The sequence below is a fragment of the Typopeltis vanoorti genome, chromosome 15 (genome assembly GCF_054136105.1).
Source record: "Typopeltis vanoorti isolate ZY-2024b chromosome 15, IOZ_Tvanoo_1.0, whole genome shotgun sequence".
Lineage (NCBI taxonomy): Eukaryota > Metazoa > Arthropoda > Arachnida > Uropygi > Thelyphonidae > Typopeltis > Typopeltis vanoorti.
The window spans coordinates 83,627,018-83,647,428 of record NC_143563.1 but is presented as its reverse complement, the minus strand read 5'-3'; the positions used below and the strand labels follow the sequence as shown (position 1 = coordinate 83,647,428).

The 20,411-nt window shown below is 37.7% G+C and overlaps 1 protein-coding gene across 1 annotated transcript in view; it reads right to left on the bottom strand.

The window, feature by feature from the left end:
• Positions 1–20,411, bottom strand: part of LOC150098938 (uncharacterized) — a 205,455-nt gene that overhangs the window by 13,798 nt on the left and 171,246 nt on the right. Inside the window, exon 13 of the mRNA XM_090405465.1 lies at positions 6,377–6,553. Within this exon, the coding sequence (XP_090261591.1) occupies positions 6,377–6,553 (177 nt within the window). The remainder of the gene's footprint in view (positions 1–6,376; positions 6,554–20,411) is intronic.

The window sequence follows — 20,411 nt, the reverse complement described above, 5'->3', positions numbered from 1 at the left end:
GAAAAGAGTGGTCCCATAGATCCAGAAAGACAAAGAACTCATCTTCCAATGGGATCTCATTCCATGCCACACTTCAAAAAAAGTGAAAGAGTTCCTCAAAAATCACAACATCCAATTGCTTCAGTGGACAGGTAACTCTATTGACATTAACCCAATAGAAAATTTGTGGGCCATAATGAAAAGAGACTTGAAAAATTAAATTGAGATACAATGGATAATATAATTCATTATAAAAGTGTGGTTTTGAGATGCAGAAATAAGAAAAGTGTGTTCTATGTTGGTAGAATCCATGCCTAAGAATTAATGAACTTATTAGGAACAGAGAAGCACCAATAATTTATTAGGTAGAGTTTGAGTTTAATTTTTGTACTTATTGTATTGCAAAATTTGCTGGTCTGGTTGGCCGAGCGGTTAGAGTATCTGCTCTCCAGCCAAAAGGCTGCAGGTTCGAATCCCGATGTGGGCATGGATGTTTGTGATTGTCTATGGAAATACTAGTAATGGTGGCAGGTGATAGATGGCATTGGTATAGTTGTGATTCATTATAGTTTGGTGGATTGAGTGGTGAAGACAGATGAGTCTTTGGACTCCCTGGAGGTGCCACATAATAATAATAATTAAAATTTTTCTTTAAAATGTGAGTGTTTGGATTAATTCATTTGCTACTGTATGTGAAAAGTGTATTATAGGTTAGAGCAATTAGAAATGGGTGCTAGAGTAAGGACTGTAGTAGAAGAGCTTAGGCAAGAGTTAATGAAAAGTGAAATGAAACATCAAGCAGATGAGACTTAAACACCTAAAGAGATTGACTCTTTCCTGATCATTCACATCAGCAAAGGTTAATTGTATATCATTAAATGGGAACTTGATCATTAGAGGTGTTGTGAATAATGAAGTACACAAAACATATTTTCCTGGTGGAACAATGAAACAAACAACTGATGCTTTGCAAAGAAGGAAAGAATGGGCATCATAATTAGTGGTAGTTGTGGGCACAAATGATTTAGTTGGTGAAAAAAAATGTTGATAGAGACTTGAAGTTATTGCAGAAGATAAAGGATAACATACTGTTGTTGGAAAAGTTGTTAACGTGTTCCCCATATATGACAATAGTGAATTTAGAAGGAGAGCAGAGATAATGAATAGCAAGATGGGAAAGTTGTGTGAAGCAAAAGGGGGGGGGGGGGGTTCAGTTTGTGAATCTGTGGAGTGAATTTGAAGGAAAGTTGGAATGGTTTAAAGTTGATGGATTGCATTTGAATGGGTTTGGTGTTGGGCATTTAGAAAGGCTATTGTTTGCTTGAGAAGGTACAGAATCAAGAGGTTAATGTAGATAATGATCTATGGGGTACACGTAAAACAAGATAGCACATATAAACGGATTGTATGACAGGAGAAAGATGGATACAAGGTTCAAGATGTGGCTGTAGCAGCACAAGGTGATGAAATGGGTATGAATGATAATCAGAGTCAGAATCAGGGAAATGGGTTGGTCAGACCAAACAAAGAGAGTTGTGGTATAGTATCGAATAGAGAATGTTGGTGCAGTAGAATAGCCTCAAAGACAAAGGGATTGTTACGTTTGTATGCAAATTATTATTATCTGAGCCCTCCATGGAGTCAAGGACTCATCAAGGGAGGCTATAAATCATCCAACCCAGCTATCATACCTTCCCTTAAATTCATTCACACTAGATGCACTCACTACCCCTAAGGGCAAATTATTCCACTCATTCACTGCTCTCTGGGAGAGAAACAATGCTATTACCCCTTTCTGGACTGTGAACAAACTTAACTTCATGTATGTCCCTGTGTTCTCTCACCACCTTCCATGTAACAAAAATTTTCATCAGTTGATATCCTATAACACCCATTCAAAAGTTTATAGACTATCATATCATCCCTCTATCTCCTGTTAACCAGACTCTGCAATCCACATAATCAGTCCGTCCTCATAATCTGGATATAATTGTAACTGTTCTTTGCACCCTTTCCACAGCTTCTTTATCCCCTTGGAACCCAGGAGACCAAATCTGTGCACAATAATCCAGGTGTGGTCTTAGCAAAGCCTTATAAAGAAGCAAAATGACTTCCTTATCCTTACGTGTCAGGGTTCGCTTCAACATCACAATTATCCTCTGAGTTGTATTTGCAAGTTTTGCTATGTGACCTTTGTACTTTAAATTCCTATCCACCATTAAGCCAAGATCCCTTGCCTCTTCAGTTTCTCGTAGCAACCCCCTAATATAATATGCTGCTGGAGCTCTACTTATGCCAAAGTGCATAATTTTATACTTACTAACATTAAACTGACAGCCATTTTCGTTTGCCTAAATTTCCAGTCTATTCAAATTATTTTGTAATTGCTGAATATCAGTAGCATCCATGATTGCCCTGCCTATCTTTGCATCATTGGCAAGCAATTGCACATCTGATGTTAGATCCTGCTTGATGTCAATGTATTGATTGAACAATAATGGCCCAAGGACTGAACCACCGATCACCTTAAATCTGGCAGATTCATACCCACTATATACTACTTTTTGATATCTGCCTGTCAACTATCCCCTGATCCAAGTCAAGAGTTCATATTCCAATCCCATATTCTCCAGTTTATGCAACAGCCTTTCGTATTGTACCCTATCAAATACCTTAGAAAAATCCAACATTATCATAGTGTATCCATTCCTTTTATCCAACTTGACCATAACATTGTTATAAAATATGATCAAATTGCTAAAACATGATCTTCTTTTAGTAAACCCATGCTGTTCCTTGCAGAGTATAACATGTTTGTTTACCCATTTCTGTATGCGAGTTCTTACCAACTTCTCTAAAATCTTCATTACCACACCAGAGATGCTGATAGGTTGGTAGTTAGACACATCAGTTTTCACACCACCCTTATACAATGGAACTACATACATTCCTGTGGTATTATTTCTAAGCTGACTCAAGTTATACAAACATATGAAAGGCATAGCCCATTCAGCTGAACATTCCTTTAGCAAACAGGCTGATATTCCATCTGTCCCTATAGACAAATTCTTATCCAGGTTATGCAATGGCTCTTCAACCTCATTTTCATGAAACTCTTAACTCTTCATTCACTGTAGCAGTAGCACTGTGCACCATGTTATATACACCTGGTTGATATATCTTGGCAAAGTGAGCATTCATTAACTGAACAATCGCATTAGCTTCAGACACTTGAGTACTATCTGCATTCAATAGTTATTCTTCCACATTCATTTTTTCTGTTGCTTGCGACATAATGATAAAATTCTTTTGAATTGCCTTTAGCTTGCATGGCCAACTTCTTTTCATACTCCAATTTAACTTTCCTCACTATACTTGTTACTTTTCTGGCCTGAGCTTATATATATATATCATAACTCCTCATACTCTTATTCTCATGATATTCTTTCCACATCATCTTCTTCTTGTAGATCTATTGCTTAATAAGGTTGTAGTTTATTTTCACTCCCAACCTATTTATTCTTCAAACACTAAGGATACTGCTTTATTTGAGCACTTTTTCAAAGATTCCCATGCATTGCTGACATTTTTCCCTTTCAGAAACTGATACCATGGGACCAAAGATAGTATTCAGTATTCTCCCAAGTTGATCATAATTTCCAGCTTTGTAGTTCAGCATGTAACCTGTTTTAGTCGGAGCATCAATGTAGTTAGATACTGCCCAAGAAAATACAACATGATCACTGTCACCAATTAGTAGTAAAATAGCCATATTCTTGACAGAGACGCCTTCTGATGCGATGAGCAAATCCAACACTCTTTGACCTAAAGTTCTGTCTTTCACATGCTGCTTGAGAAAGCTGTCTTGAAACAATTCAATAAATCCCTCTTCTTTCTTATCATGAGATTTATCTTCTACCCAATCAATATTTGGAAAATTAAAGTCATGATGATCATTCATTTGGTACCCATAAGGCTAAATTGGCAATTCATTTCTTTGTCCCCTGCAACTGAGCCGCCCAGGTCTGTAGCAACGTCCCCACCACATATTTCATTCTGTTAACCTCCACTTCATACCAGAGAGACTCAAACTCACTGTTACATGGACATTGTGACCATCATTGTTTTCTTGTGTTTCTATCCTAATTGGACTTAAGTTATCTGATATCATTAGTAGCACTCCTCCTCTCCTATCATCTCTTCTGTCATATCCCCATTACACTTGATCCGACTTAATCAGATATGGTAAGATAGCCAGGTTTCACTAATGCCAACAATCTTAAGCCATGTCGTATTCAATAAAGCAATGAACTCAACCTCTTTGTTTCTAATGCTTCTGGCATGTGTAGAGAAATAATAAATTATCACCTATTCTATTCTTATAATTAGATATGCAATCTATTTGGTCTTGTTCTAGAATTTTCTCCTTTCCCTCCCCTGACATACTTGAAAGGTCCGAATCCAAAGCATATTTTTTCATCCCTTTGCCACATATGTAACAATGTTCAAAGACATTCATATCTTTATCACGTTTACATACCGTAGCTAAATTTTCACACACATTTTTACTATCCTCCCTTGATGATCTAGTTTCCTTGACTCTTCTGCAGAAGGGGTACAGTAAGTTGAACTTCCTTACACTTTTGTGGGAGAGACTCCTTCCGAACACTAATCCTTCTCTCCTCACCATCACCTCAAGCTTGCCATGTAAAAGATCAAGATACATGTTTAATGCATGTTAATTATATGCATATAAACATTTCTAAACCTTTTAGTGATGCTAAACAAGGGTCAAATGTAATTTGCTACTATTAGCAGCAAATGGAAAATTGTATATCTTCACTGCAAAAGGTGTTTCAACAGGAATTGCAGATGATAGAGGTCATGAAAAAAAGTATAGAGAGAGAGATAGAGAGAGAAAAAAAAAATTAGAATGCTAAGAAACTAGCATTCTAATTTAGTGTGGGGCTTTTTGCACCTAACTATTTTATATGCAACTTTGTAAGAATCTAGTAAAGCTTTTTTAAAACATTTCAGTTTGGCAGCGAACACTTCTTGAGGTTTGTTAATATACTACTTATAAAGTTTCCAAATGTCTTTTAAGCTTATTCAGTTTGATGCTACCAGCTGCCAGATTTCCAAACAAATTTTTAAAAATAAAAAATTTAAAAAAAAAATAAATAAAAATGTCTTCATTTACTGCACAAATTGTTGAATCTTATCGGCCTATCAAAAACATTCAAGATTTCATTACAAGAAGTCTCGAAAAAAATAATGCCACCAATCGACTTCTCACTGTTGTCTTGCTGTTTCAAGCCCTATTTATACTCACAGAAACATTTCCAGAAAATTCGAGACTTCTTGTGATGAAATCATTAATGTTTTTGAAAGGCCGATAAGATTCAACTGTTTGTGTAGTCATGCCAGATCTATATAATTTTCGGAAGATTTGATGATGTATTTAAATTTATATGAATATTTAAAAATTTTAATTAATTCCTAGTTTTTTTTGTTTTGCTAACTTTTATGGGTTTTGTCAGTATCACAACACAAGAATTGCAAGGGGAGAAGGTGGGGGGGGGCACCACAAAAACTAATATTAAAAAATGGGGCACACATGAAAGGAGGTTGAGAAACACTGCTGTAGCTAAATGGAAATGGATAGGGTAGCCAACCAATACAGATAACAAACCAAAGCTGTGTCATCTGTGAAAATACCCTAACTTCATTAGGGTATTTCATCCTTGGAAAGCAAGTTTTATTTTTAGAGGGATAAGGAGGATTGGGTCTGCGCGGTTAGCCTAGTGGCTGTGCGCTTCGATTCCCATCGGAGATGTGAGGAGCTTAAGGATCTTCATCAGCCATAGCCAAGTTAGCCGGCCTTGGGTGTGGACAGTAGGGTTTTTTCCCCCAGTTTATCCTGGGTTTTTTTTTTCATCCTGCAAACAGGCAAACCAGACATGTGAACACACAGGATACAGACATAGCATGGCAAGGAAGGCAACAGGAAACCACCTTATTCATAGTCACTTCCCTAGTATGGTAGCATAGCTGCCCCTGGATGAAAGGAAATCATTCCATTCCAAGGAGGATTGAAGAATTAGAACTGAATGAAGAAGATGTAACATCTGCAATTTAATATTCGAGGTGTTGCCAATAAGGCAGTGGGAGATTTTTTTTTTACATCTTTTAAAAAAGACAAAAACACTTCTCACTTTCACAAGAAAGTGAGAAGTGTTTTTGTATGGGGAGTGGTAGACCCATAGAATGTGTATTGTCTGAGAGTGTGGTAAAAGAGTAGACACTTTCTAACTAAACCTTCTGTAATGAGTCTCATGACTATATGAAACTTTTGAACAATAATAATATATTTAAATTTTTCATAGTACTATCTTACCTCGGATGATTTTGTAGATACAGAAACATAAAAGTTGCCAGCATTTACTGATGTTGCAATTTTTTTTACAGCTTCACTCAGCTTATCCCCTATTTCAGGTGTTGGAAGTGAACTGTCGATATGCATACGCTCCAATAAGACAAAGTGCAAGATTAAATAGCCATTGATTGGATTAACCTAAAATTTAATGAATAGTTAAATATTATTGAATTATTATTTTTAGCATAAACATATTTTTATTTATTTTAATCCTGAACATAAAATGTTATAACTGTTGATAAAAAAAAAATATTAGTTATTTATTCTCATTTTTATGAAGAAATTATATAGTATACAGAAATAATTCACACTTTATAATAGAATGACAGCAGAATTAGATAATTCTGCTGTCATGATACAATGGACTTTTCAAAGAGGAATTTTAAGGGGAATATTCAATTGTTTGTTAATGATGTAAAATGAGAGAGGGCAATAGTTGATAAAGGTGATATAGACATCCTGCAGAGTGATTTAAATAAATTGGTTGCATTGACAAAATATAATGGTTACCAATTTAATGTTACAGATGGTAAGGTTATGTACTTGGGGTTGTAAAGATTACATACTTTGTATCATATCGATGGTATTAGATTGCAGAAAGATGACGAGGCTAAGGCCTTCGGTAAAGTGGTGGACAGAATCGAAAATGGTGGAAGAGTTAAAATTCAGAGATCAATCATGTTGCAAAGGTTGGCAAAATGGCTCACAGGATTATTTGAATGAATGTTGAAGAACATACAAGAGATTAGGGATGTTATTATCCCTGGATTTCTTGGGAATGAGGAGGTGGTGGAGAGGATTCAGAGATGAGTAGCCAAACTAGTGCCAGTTCCTGTGGAATGCTTCTTATGAGGATATGTGTGTGTGGAATTGCAAAGTTTAGTTAACATGAAGAAAAGAGAGGACACGACAAGTTGAGAGAACTAGGGGTTCATCCCTGAAAGCCTTGTAAGAATGGTTAGTGTAACGTGTGGACTAGATTTTTTTTTCCCTTGGAGAGTGATGAATGACTTGAATGGATTGCCAGAGGTAGTTGCAAGTGCCTTGACAGTCAATAAGGAGAGGTATGATAGATACTGTATGAATAATGGTTAGTGTGGGTCTTTCACGATGAGTCTTCTGACTTCATGGAAATACCCGTATAATAATGATTATGAAAAGCTGCACTTTTGATGGAGACAGTGATCCCAACATTTTATTTTATGTGGTAGTTATTTAATGAGCCTTTTTTGTGAGAGTATTACATATGGTTAAAGTGATTTTGTGCAAATCCCAGAGGAAGGAGGAATACCACAGAGAAGGGAATGAAATGGAAGTGCAGGTGTTATGTTAATAACATTAAGGATAGATGATATACTGATGTATATTATTAAGGAAGATGCAAAGGCGTATACTGTATTATTTAACTGTAGTACTGGTGGCTCCAGGATGAAGCTTCTTAATCAACTAGCATATACTACTGAAATAGTGCCACCTGATTATCATTTGTTTCAAATGATATTGCATTTTTTTTGTAGAAAGTACTCACTAATGTCAAGAACCAGGTGTAATATCACAGAAAGATTAAACTCTAGGACATAACTTTTATATTTTGTTGAAAAAAGTTTTTGAATTGTGAAAATACATGAAAAAATCTACATGTACATGCAAAGACAAGTGACACCCTTGAAAAGAAAAAAACATCTTGGAATTTCCTAGCAAGTGAATCAACATGTATCAAAAAAAAAAAATAGTGAAACATGTATGTAAGATGTGTAGAAGTGGGTAAACAAGTCATAAAAGACCGTGGGAAAAATATATAAGAAAAATATCAAGAATGTGGTAAAGTGTTCCGGAGTCTATTCAGAAAGCTCAGAAATGGAGGGAAGAGTACAGTAAATGGAACCATACGATAAAGACGACATAAGAATTGAAGACAGATATTTTTGATGTCTGGAGTAATTATTTTGAGATTTAAATGAAACCAGCAATGACAGAACATTGGTAAAAATATGCAATAGAAATGCAATCAGGAGTACATGTTAATACTTGAAGTAGAAAAAGCCATCAGAAACATGGAAGGGAACCTAGAATTATATACATTGTACAGTAGACACACCATAAAAATCAGAAAGCCTTGTTCAGAAGGTTGAATTCCAGATGATTACAGTAACGATTATAGTATTTCTAATTACTATTAACATTTGATCTCCAGAGAGTCAAGGGAGAGTCATCGTGGGAGGTACACACTATTGCACACAATGCTCATCCAATGTGTTTACACTCACAACACACCTTAAGCAATGCATTCCACTCACCAACCACTCTCCATGCAAAGAACCTGCTCCACACTCCTGCTCACACCCTCCTTATACAGTTTCAAGCAATGGCCTCTTGTTCTACCCCCATCTCCGATTCTATGAAAAATCTCTTCCACGTCGACCAGATAACAACCGCTGACTAGCTTATATGTCTCAATCATATCCTCCCTCTTCCTCCTATTCATGAGGCACTGCAACTTACGTTCTCTCAATTTGTCCACATTCCAAAGACCACCTTTGTAAATCTTCTTTGGACCCTTTCCAACATATCCTGGTCACCATTGAAACCCAGTGACCATATCTGTGCACAATAATCCATATGAGGCCTGATCAAGGCCTTATACAATGACATCATAACCTCTCTATTTCTGCATGCCAGGATCCTTTGCATCATTGTCATTATCCAATCTGACGTCATCACAACTTGTGCAATGTGGCCCCTGAATTTCAGGTCCTTGTCGACCATCACTCCTAGATCTTTCATCTCCAAGAATACACTTGGTAGATTTCCCCACCAAGTGTATTCTTTGCATCCCATGGTTGCTTACCAAATCTGAAACCCTACACTTTGCAACATTGAACTAAACCACTTATCTGCCCATTCATGCAATCTATTCAAGTCCTCCTGTAAAGCCACAATATCTGCTTGACTCTGCATTGCTCTTCCCAGTTTTGCATCATCTGCAAAGAGCTGCAAATCACTAGTTAAACCCATCCCACCAATATCATTAACATAAAAATTGAACAATAATGGTCCCAAAACTGACCTCTGCAGTACATCACTAATGACACCCCCCATATACAATTTCTGATACTTATCTGACAGCCAATCACTGCTCCAACTCAGAAGTCTGTTATCCAATCCCATCTGTTCCAATTTAAGAGCTTATTGTGTGGCAGTCTATCAAAAACCTTTGCAAAATCTAAGTACACCACTGTATATGCATCTCTCCCTATCCAAGGTATTTGTCATCTTGTTATAGTACATCAGTTAGTGAAACATGATCTTGCCTTAACACAGCCATGCTGATAACCACAGAGGAAACTGCTGTTATCAACCCATTTCTGTATCCTACTTCTCGCCAATCTCTCAAGTACCTTCAAATTATAGGCCAGTTTGTATATCACCTAGACAGACCATCCTATAATTTGATGCCTCAGCCTTATCACTACTTTTATGCAATTGAACAATTTTACCCTTCTTCCACTCTCTTGGAACCTTTTAGTAAAAGTCTTACTGTTGTAAGACTTTTAAACAGGCATTCCAATGGTACTGCCAATTGCCTGGAACATTCCATTAAGATGCACGGTGATATGTCATCAAATCCTGTTGCCTTATTGACATCAATGTTATTTATTTCCTCAAATACCTCCTGCTCACTCACAATTAAGCCTTGTTCTATTATGTCCTCTACACTTAATTTCCTCATTATTCCACTCCGATCAGGATGAAACATCCTTATAAATTGATCACTGATATACCTCAACAATTTCTTCTGCAGCAGTTACCATTCTACCAGTTTCATCCATTAACATCATCTTACCATGATTATTCTTCCTTCTACTTGCCACATATCTAAAACAAACTGTCTAGGTTACTTAAATATAAAGAGCCAATAGGCTTCATTTCGGTGATATAAACATTATTCAAATTAAGGGGATATTGAATCCCACATTGTTTTAAAACCGAATAAGAAACTCAAAGATTGGAATCAGAGAGTTTCATGCCAATGCAAGTAGTTGCCTGAGATTGTACTACGTACTAGGACTACTTGCATTAGCTCACGCTAGTAACCGCCGATACTTTTATAGTTTACTATATTCAGCATGAAACTCTCTGAATTCCAATCTTTGAGTTTCTTATTTGGTTTTAAAACAATGTGGGATTTAATATCCCCTTAATTTGAATAATGTTTATATCACTGAAATGAAGCCTATTGGCTCTTTATATTTAAGTAACTTAATGGTTGCACCTGTTTGACAACTCGTATAGCAGAGTATATAAGTTCTTTTCACTATACTATTTGGTCTAGCTACTCACTGATAAAGCCTCAAAAAAGGCTGAAACCGGTCTGGGTAGTGACCTCCCACCATAATGTAATAACAGCATACATTTCCTATGAAATGTGTTTTTACATTATGGAAAATACCAAGATTAGTGATCAGAACTTTCCCCACCTTTGCAACGAGTTGCCTGAGATTGTACTATGTACTAGAACTACTTGCATTAGCTCACACTAGTAACCGCCAGTACTTTTATAGTTTACTGTATTCGGCATGAAACTCTGATTCAAATCTTTGAGTTTCTTATTCGGTTTTAAAACAATGTGGGATTTAATATCCCCTTAATTTGAAACTGTCTAGGATTTTTTCTTTGCCTGATTTGTCAATTTCTGCTCATAGTCTACTTTTGTTTTCCTTACTGAGGAAAACAAAAGTAGATTAAGTCTTGTTCTTTATAATCTTCATGTACTTCCTCGTACTTTCTTTTTCCAGATTTCATGCTTAAGCTCCACATTCATCCTTTTTAACCTACCTTATTCAGCATTTTGGCCTTCAGAATACATTCACACAATGTGGGATTTATGCTGTTATGTATTTTTTTTGTCAGCTACCATGCAGCATTTATTTCCTTACTCCTTAGCTTCTGATAATCACAATTATGAGATTTTGTATACCGGAAAAGGCATATGACAAGGTGCTTAAATTCTAAAACTACAATTATATGGTGTAAATTGAACATTATGCAAATATATAGCCTATACTTAAGTTTCAGTTAGAATTGCATTACAAATCAGTTTCACTTTAGCCACATCATCAAGATATTATAATTATTGTTAGAATCCGACCTCGATGGTCAGACTCATCGTGGGAGGAACACACTATTGCACACAATGCTCATCCAACCATACCTTAAAATGATTCAATGTGTCTACATTCACAACACACTCAAACAATGCATTACACTCACCAACTACTCTCCGTGCAAAGAACCTGCTCCTCACACCCTCTTTACGGTGTTTTTAACAATGGCTTCTTGTTCTGCCCGGCCCTCCCATTTTATCTTTTCCATGTCAACCTGATAATAATCCCTGACTAGCTTATATGTCTCAACCTTCTCTCCTCTTCCTCCTTTGCAATTGACATTATCTCAATCTATCCTCATACTCCACATTCCAAAGAAGACCACTGCCAATAACCTTTGTTAATCCTCTCTGGATCCTTTCAAACATATCCTCATCACTATGAAAACCCGGCAACTAGATCTGTGCACAATAATCCATGAGGCCTGATCAAGGCCTTATACAATGGCATCATAACCTCTTTATTTCTGCACATCAGGGTCCTGCATATCATTGCCATTATCCTATGTGACATCTTTGTCAGTTGTGCAATGTGGCCCGTGAATTTCAGGTACTTGTCCACCATCACTCCTAGATTTCGCATCTTCTCTACTTCCATTAAAGTTTCCCAACCAAGTGTATACTTTGCATCCCATCATTGCTTACCAAATTACAAAACCTTACATTTTGCAACATTGAATTGACAGTTCCACTTACCTGCCCATTGATGCAATCTATTCAAGTCCTCCTGCAATGAAATAACATCTACTTGAATTTCTCTCCCCAGTTTTGCATCATCTGTTGCATATCGCTAGTTAAATCCATCCCAATATCAGTAACATACAAATTGAACAACAATGGTCTGAAAACTGACTTCTGCAGTACATCACTAGTAACCTTCCTCTTTTAGAATATTGCAACCCCATATACAATTTCTGATACCTATCTGATAGCCAGTCACTGCTCCAACTCAGAAGTCTGTTATCCAATCCCATCTTTTTCAATTCATTTAAGAGCTTGTTGTGTGGCAGTCTATCAAAAGCTTTTGCAAAATCCAGGTACACCATTGCATATGTATCTCCCCTGTCCAAGATATTATTTTTACCCCAAGACTTCATGGAGTCAAAGACTCATCTGGGAGGTCCTTTTATCTCACACACACACAGCTCATCATACTGTGCCTTGAACACATTCAAACTCCTTGCAGACGCCACACTCTCAGGCAAGGCATTCCAATCATTTACAACTCTGCACGAAAAAAACCTGCCTCTCACTCCCCTACTCACACCCTCTTTATACTGTTTCCAGGGATGACTTCTGGTTCTCCCCCGATCTCCCATCGTTTTCTGTAGAACTTCTTCAGCATTGATCCTATAACAACTCCTTACACTTGTAGGTTGGTAAGGTGTTGTTATATCTCTGACATATCTCCCCTCTTCCGCCTGTTCACCAGACTCTGCAAATTACATCTTCTCAATCTTTCCTCATACTCGACATTCAATAGGTCAGAAACATCTCTTCATCCTACTGAAAACCAAGTGAACAAATCTGGGCACAATATTCCATGTGTGGCTTAATCAAAGTATACAATGGAATAAGAATCTCCCTACTTCTACACGTCAGTGTCCTTCACATTATTCTCAGAAGCCTTTGTGTTGTGTTCACAGTTTTGGCTGTGTGTCCCCTAAATTTCAGATCCTTGTCCTCACCTCAGATCTGTTATTTCTTCCACCTCCAACAATATATCCTCACCAAGCTTATATTCTGCATCCCATCTTTGTTTTCCAAATTTTAAAACCTTACATTTTGCAACATTGAACTCGCATCCCCATTTCCATGCCCAATCACTCAATTTATTCAAGTCTTCTTGTTAGGCCACAACATCTTCACTACTCTTCATGGTTCGTCCCAACTTTGCATCATCTGCAAACAATTGACTATCTCCATCCAAATCTTCGCCTATATCATTATTATACAAGTTAAACAGTAATGGACCCAAAACAGACCCCTGAGACACTCTACTAGTGACATTCCTTTTTCTGGATATCGCTCCTCCCCCCATACACAACTTGTTGATACCTATCAGATAGCCAGTCTCCAATCTAATGCACTAATGTAATATCCAACCCATCTGCTCTAGTTTGACTATCAATTTATCATCAGGTACTCTATCAAAAGCCGTTGTGAAATCTAAGTATATTACTGTGTATCCTTCTTCTCTATCCAAGGAAACAGTCACTTTATTGTAATAAGTAAGTAGATTACTAAAACATGACCTCCCTTTAGCAAATCCATGCTGTCCATCAAAGATAATACCATTGTTGTCAACCCAACTCTGGATCCTAGTTCTCATAAGCTTCTCCAACAACTTAACCACAACACCTGACACACAGATAGCCCTATAGTTTGATGCTCGAGTTCGATCACCTCCTTTATGAAGTGTCACAGTCTTAACCTCCTTCCACTCCTTAGGGACTTTACCGAGTGCAAGACTCATATTAAAAAAATATGTCAAGACAGGTGTCGACTCCATGGCACATTCCTTCAGAATACGTGGTGATATATTATCAAGTCCCACAGCCTTATTAACATCTAGTTTTCTCAACTGCCCATACACCTCTTGCTCACTTACAGTCAGTCTCTCCTCCCCATCATCTACTGCTCTCAATCTCTCCATGTAGTCACATTCACAAGATTGAAAGACCTTTATGAACTGCTCATTAAGTATCTCCACCACACATTCTACAGCTGCTGTCTTTATACCATTTTCTCCGATCATTGTCATCCTTCCATAATCATTCTTTCTTTTGCTGGCTACATATCAAAAGAACTCCTAAGGATTCTTTTTGGCTTCATTAGCTAACTGCTGTTCACACCTCTCTCTAGCTACCCTCACCAACCAAGTCACCCTCCTTGGCTGGTCTTTGTAGACATCATGGAATTGGTTATTTCCACTTCTCTTATGCTTCCTCCACAATGCCCTCTTTCTCTGTATAGCATGCTTAATCTCTTTATTCATCCATCTCACACCTACCTTATTTAACCTTCTCACTCTTGGAATACACTTAGACATTGCATCTACTAGATAGTTTTTGAAAATTCCCCAAGCTGTATTGATCTCTTTTCCAGCTAACTCCTCATTCCATGCTACACCTGCAAGCTGTTTCCTGAGCTCTTCATAATCACTCTCCTTGTAGTTCCACATATACTCTTTTCTCACAGAGGTCCTCAACTGCTGGCAACCACCCAGGTAATCACTTTATGATCACTCTCACCAATTGGTGGTGATTTGACACCTCATTTATAATTACATCCTCTGATGAGATGACCAAATCCAAGACCCTCAATCCTTGCATGCCCTCTGTTACATACTGTTTGAGGTAGTTATCCCTCAAAAACTCAAACTCATTTTCTTTACTTCCAGTTGCTATCTCATGATTGTAGTCTATATTGCCATAATTAAAATCGGCCATAATGATCACCCTTTTCTTATTTGCCTGGCTAATTTAATTACACATTTCATTATTACCACCATCCACATTACCTGGTCTATAACAACATCCAACCAATTATTTGATTCCATTCACCTCTATCTCACACCATACTGCCTCAAAACCACTGGAACTCCTTCACTATCATCAATAGCACTTCCCCTGTCTTTTTGCCCCTTCTATCCTCACAAAAGACATCATACCCTCCCATCTCTTCCTGTCAGGATGTCGTCCTCTTCCAACCATGTCTCACTTATTCCAACAATCTTTGGGTGAACAGATGCAATTAATGCAACCATTTAATCTGCCTTGTTTTTTATGCTTCTAGTATTTGTATACAAACACAACAGCTCATTTCTGGATCTACAGCTAGTTCCACTGATACCACTCACTCGATGTGATCTCTCCATGCTCGACTGGGGCCATTTCCCTTTCTTCTTATTCATTTTAAAACCCTTTTCAATTCCAACCGTTTCCTCTTGATCTCAGGTCATCCCATTTCTTTCCTGTCTACAAATTCTCTCACCTCCTCTCAGAGCATCCACCTTTCTCATGCTGTGTACCCCTGTCCACTCTGAGCCTCCCTGTTTCCCTGCTCCTCTTGAACACCCATTCTCTCATTTTATATACTCATACCACTCACTTCCTCATTCATAACCACCTCTTCAATCTCTCCTGCTCTTCCACATCACTTCCTGCTTGATCTGATTCATTCTCTCTCACTCTACTCATGTCTCTGACACCATAACCACTCAAATGCAGTCCATTGCTCCCATACAGTTCACTTCTTCCTTCAAATTCATTCCACACATTAACAAACTGTACTCCTGTCTCCTCACACATTTCATCCAGCATATCATTCATAATCCTTGCTCTCTGCTTCATCTCACCATATTTGTCACCTTCTTATAGTACATAATTTTGTAAAACATGATCTCCCTTTAAGAAATCCATGCTGATAACCACAGAGAATATCACTGTTATTAACCCATTTCTGTATCTTACTTCTCTCCAGTACCTTCACCACAACTCCAGATATAGAGATGGGCCTATAATTCGAAGTTGCAGCCTTATCACCACTTTTATGCAGTGTAACCTGTTTACTCTTCTTCCAATCCCTTGGAAATATAGATTGACTATAATGGAGTCATGATAAATAAGATTGATTTAGAAGAAAATTATTGAAAGAAAGCGAGTAATAATGCTAACGTGAATCATGTAGTACTGTTGTATCCCTTGAGTAAATATCAGGAATTTGATGATGACAATGGCTTCTGCGGTTTAGTTTACCATCATTTTTTTTCCTTATTGATATTTACATATTCAAGTTATTGTACATATGCTGTAATATAAATAAATGCCTTTGGAAGTAATTTTCATTATGTGCAATTAACACTGAATCAAATGTTTTAAACATATTTATTCCATTTAATGTTTTTTTTTGAAAATTCTGTTATATTTGGTCCAATCCTACTTCTTTTACCTCACCTCTTTTGCACTCAAATGGTTTGTTACATCAATATTTGCAGAAAAAGCCATTTTTCTAGGCCTCTTCCTTTAATTCTTGCATTGATGATCTTAGTAAATTTCTTACTGCCATTCAAAACATGCAACCTTTAGTGCAGACTGATCTTCTTTTCTTGGAAAGACATCAGATGCATTTTGTCCAAAATTTTGGATGTGAAAAGTGTATCCTGGTCCTGAAAGCATTTCGTTCATTTGTTAAAAAAAAAAAATCTACACTTCATGTTGATGCCTGATTTATATTGTATTTTCTCTCATATTCACTGTTATCTATTCTGTAGAATAGAGTTAACCTGAAAATGAGGTCATATTCACATTCTTAAGAAAGGCAATAAATCCTTAACCATTGCATTGTCATCCAGTTTCTCTCACTTCAAGTTTTTTCAGAAGTAATAGAGGAAACTATTCTACTACTTGCAAAACCTTCAACTAATAGACATTTGCCAGAATGGATTTTGCCACTGTTGAATGATGGAATCTTCTTGCTTATGTCTCCACCTTTTGCCAGAATGGTATAGAATAGTTTGGGGAATCTCAAGTAGTTTGCTCTTGGTATCACTAAGGCATTTACAGAAGGTTGACAGAAGGGGATATAACAACAGAAATAGAAGTCGCTGGGTATAGCATTTTTCGTCAGGATAGGAGGGGAAAGCGTGGTACTGCTTATGATAAGTGATGACCTATGTCCTCTAAGAGTGGAGAATTTGGAAGGAAGTGAGACAAATGAATTAGAGAGTGTATGGTGTGAGGTAGAGGTAGGCAAGACAGGATATTTAGTGGGGTGTTGCTACAGACCCAGGAGCACAGAGGATGGTGACCAGGAGATGATTAGACAGCTAAGTTTGGCAAGTACAAGAAGAATGATTGTTATGGGAGATTTTAACTACAGTAGTATAGATTGGAGAGAGGAAGATGCGTGTAGCAATAGGGGAATGGAATTTCTAGAATTCTTGAGGGACAAATGTCTTAGGCAACATGTAACAGAGGGAACAAGAGGTTCAAAAGTTTTGGATTTGGTTATAGCATCAGAACAGTTGATAATAACTGAGTTGACATCTCTCCCACCAGTTGGAGAGAGTGACCATATGGTTTTGACTTGGAAAATGAATAGACATGCAGGAGTATCAAAGAGACGGGAACTTATGTGGAATTATAAGGCAGGTGATTATAATAGTCTTAGACGTCAACTTCGTGAAGTTTCATGGAGGGAGGAATTGGAAGGCCAGGATATCATTAGTGTGTGGGAAATTGTGAAAGAATATTTGTTATCAGCAATGGTAAGTTGTATACCACGAGTGAAGAAGAGGATGCAATTTGGAGTAAAGTGGATGACAAACAATATTAAACAGGAATTGCATGCGAAAAAGAGGCTATGAAAAAGATATAAAGAGACAGGTGAAGAGAAGATGCATGAGGAATATAAGACACAGGTCAGAAGAGTGACTAGTGTGGTAAAGAAAGCGAAACTGGAATATGAGAGGTGATTGGCCCTAAGATCCAAAGAAAATCCTAGGGAATTTTTTAGCTATGTGGCCAGTAGGAGGAGAAATGACTGTGGAAGAATGATATTGTGGGATAAAAATGGGAATAGAGTGCAGAGGACATAGTGGAATTGTTCAATGAATGCTTTATTGGAGTATTTCATCCTAGAGGAGTCAGTTTTAATGCTAGAGGGATAAGGCTGGTTCGAGGTCTGGAGGTACAGGAGGCGAGTGTGTTTCAGATACTGAGTACTCTGGATGCCAGTAAAGCTGTGGGACCGGATGGTATTTCACCACGAGTTTTGAGAGAATGTGCTAGGGAATTGACAGTGCCTTTAACGTGGCTTTTCAGTGAAAGTCTGGCTTCGGCAAAGGTGCCCAGGGAATGGAAGGAAGGTAAGATAGTGCCATTGCATAAGGGTGGTAACAGACTGGAAGTGTCTAATTATAGGCCAGTCTGTGTGTAATCAGTAGTTGTTAAGATCTTGGAGAAAGTAGTGAAGAACCATATAAAGCATTGGGCAGATGAGGGTAATGTTATCTGTGAGAGTCAACATGGATTTGTGAAAGGATGCTCTTGTTTTAGCAATATGCTAGCCTTTTATAATAAAGTTACAAGAACATTAGATGAGGGAAAGGCATATACTGCAATTTTCTTAGACTTGGCGAAGGCATTTGACAGGGTGCCACATGATAAGCTGATATTTAAGTTGCAGCACATGGGTCTGGATGTCAGATTGGTCAACTGGATTCAGGATTGGCTGTCTGATAGGTATCAAAGAGTTGTGTATGGTGGAGCAGTTTCCAGGAGGCAGAGGGTTACAAGTGGAGTCCCACAGGGGTCAGTACTAGGACCTATATTGTTTAACCTTTATATCAATGACATAGCCAGTGGATTTCAGGGGGATATTCAGTTGTTTGCAGATGATGCGAAGCTGGGAAGGATTATTAGTAATAGTGCAGATGCGGTAGCCCTGCAAGTGGATTTAAATAAGCTAGATAGATGGGCAAATGAATGGGGGCATCAGTTTAATGCAGCAAAATGTAAGGTCTTGAGGTTTGGGAAACATCGATGGGATGCTGCATACTCTATGGGAGGAGTTATACTGGAGGAAGTAGGGGAGACAAGAGATCTGGGGTTGATGATTGATAGAAACCTGAAGTTTAAGGACATATTGCAAAGGTGGTGAAGGTAACACAGAGGATTGCTGCTATTATGAGAAGGACACTGACCTGCAGAGATAAGAGGGTTATCATGCCGTTGTATAAGTCTCTGATCAGACCACACTTGGACTATTGTTCTCAGATTTGGTCCCCAGGATTTGAAGGGGATAAATCGACTGTGGAAAGGATACAAAGACGGATGACAAAGACAGTTTCAGGACTGTACAAGGATAGTTATGAGGATCGGCTGAGAGAATGTGGACTGCAGAGTTTGGTGGATAGAAGGAGAGGTGATATGATTGAGACTTTTAAACTGTTGAGAGGTGGTTACAGGGTTGACACTGGGGAGTTCTTTCGCTTGGTTGAACAGCAGGAAGGAGTGATGACAAGAGGCCATCCCTGGAAGTTACGAAAGGAAACTGTGAGCAAGAGGGTAAGGAGTGGTTTCTTTGTGTGGCGGGTGGTTGAGCCGTGGAATGCATTGCCTGATGGAGTGGTGGGAGCGAGAACGGTCAATGAGTTTAAAGAGTGGTATGATAGACTGTGCTTCTCAGTGGGGGACCTCCCCTCGATGAGTCTTGACAGACTTTGTCTTAGGAAGGACCTCCCTCGATGAGTCTTTTGACTCCATGGAGGCCTGAATAATAATAATAATAATAATAAAATCCCATATAATGGGATTTTATATAAGAGAACCAATTTATTTAACCAAGAAATTATATTCTTCGTTTCATTCTTTATCCAAGTGTAAGCAAATAAAATTTGCACACGAAGTAACTTCATGACAGGGCAACTCATATATAGAGGCTAGTGATTTCACATCAGTTGCCTTTAGTATTTTTTCATCTTGTCATCTTTAATTCATAATATAACCAAGTAGAAAAACTTTCAACAATCCAGAGTATCTTTGTAATAAGGCATGACACCTTTTGGGTACTTGTATATGAAAATATGACTTCTGCATTACTTCAACATTGGTATCACTCCTGGGTCTGGGTCCCACTGATGAAACCACAAACTTTGAAAGTGCCCTTCCATTATGCATGTCTTTAAGGATATGTGCATTACATTATGGAATACTAAGGCAACTGATGAGAAGTCATTAGCCTCTATATACAAGTTGCCCTGTCATGAAGTTTACTTCCTATGAAAACTTTGTTTGCTTACACTTGGGCAATGGATGAAACCAAGAA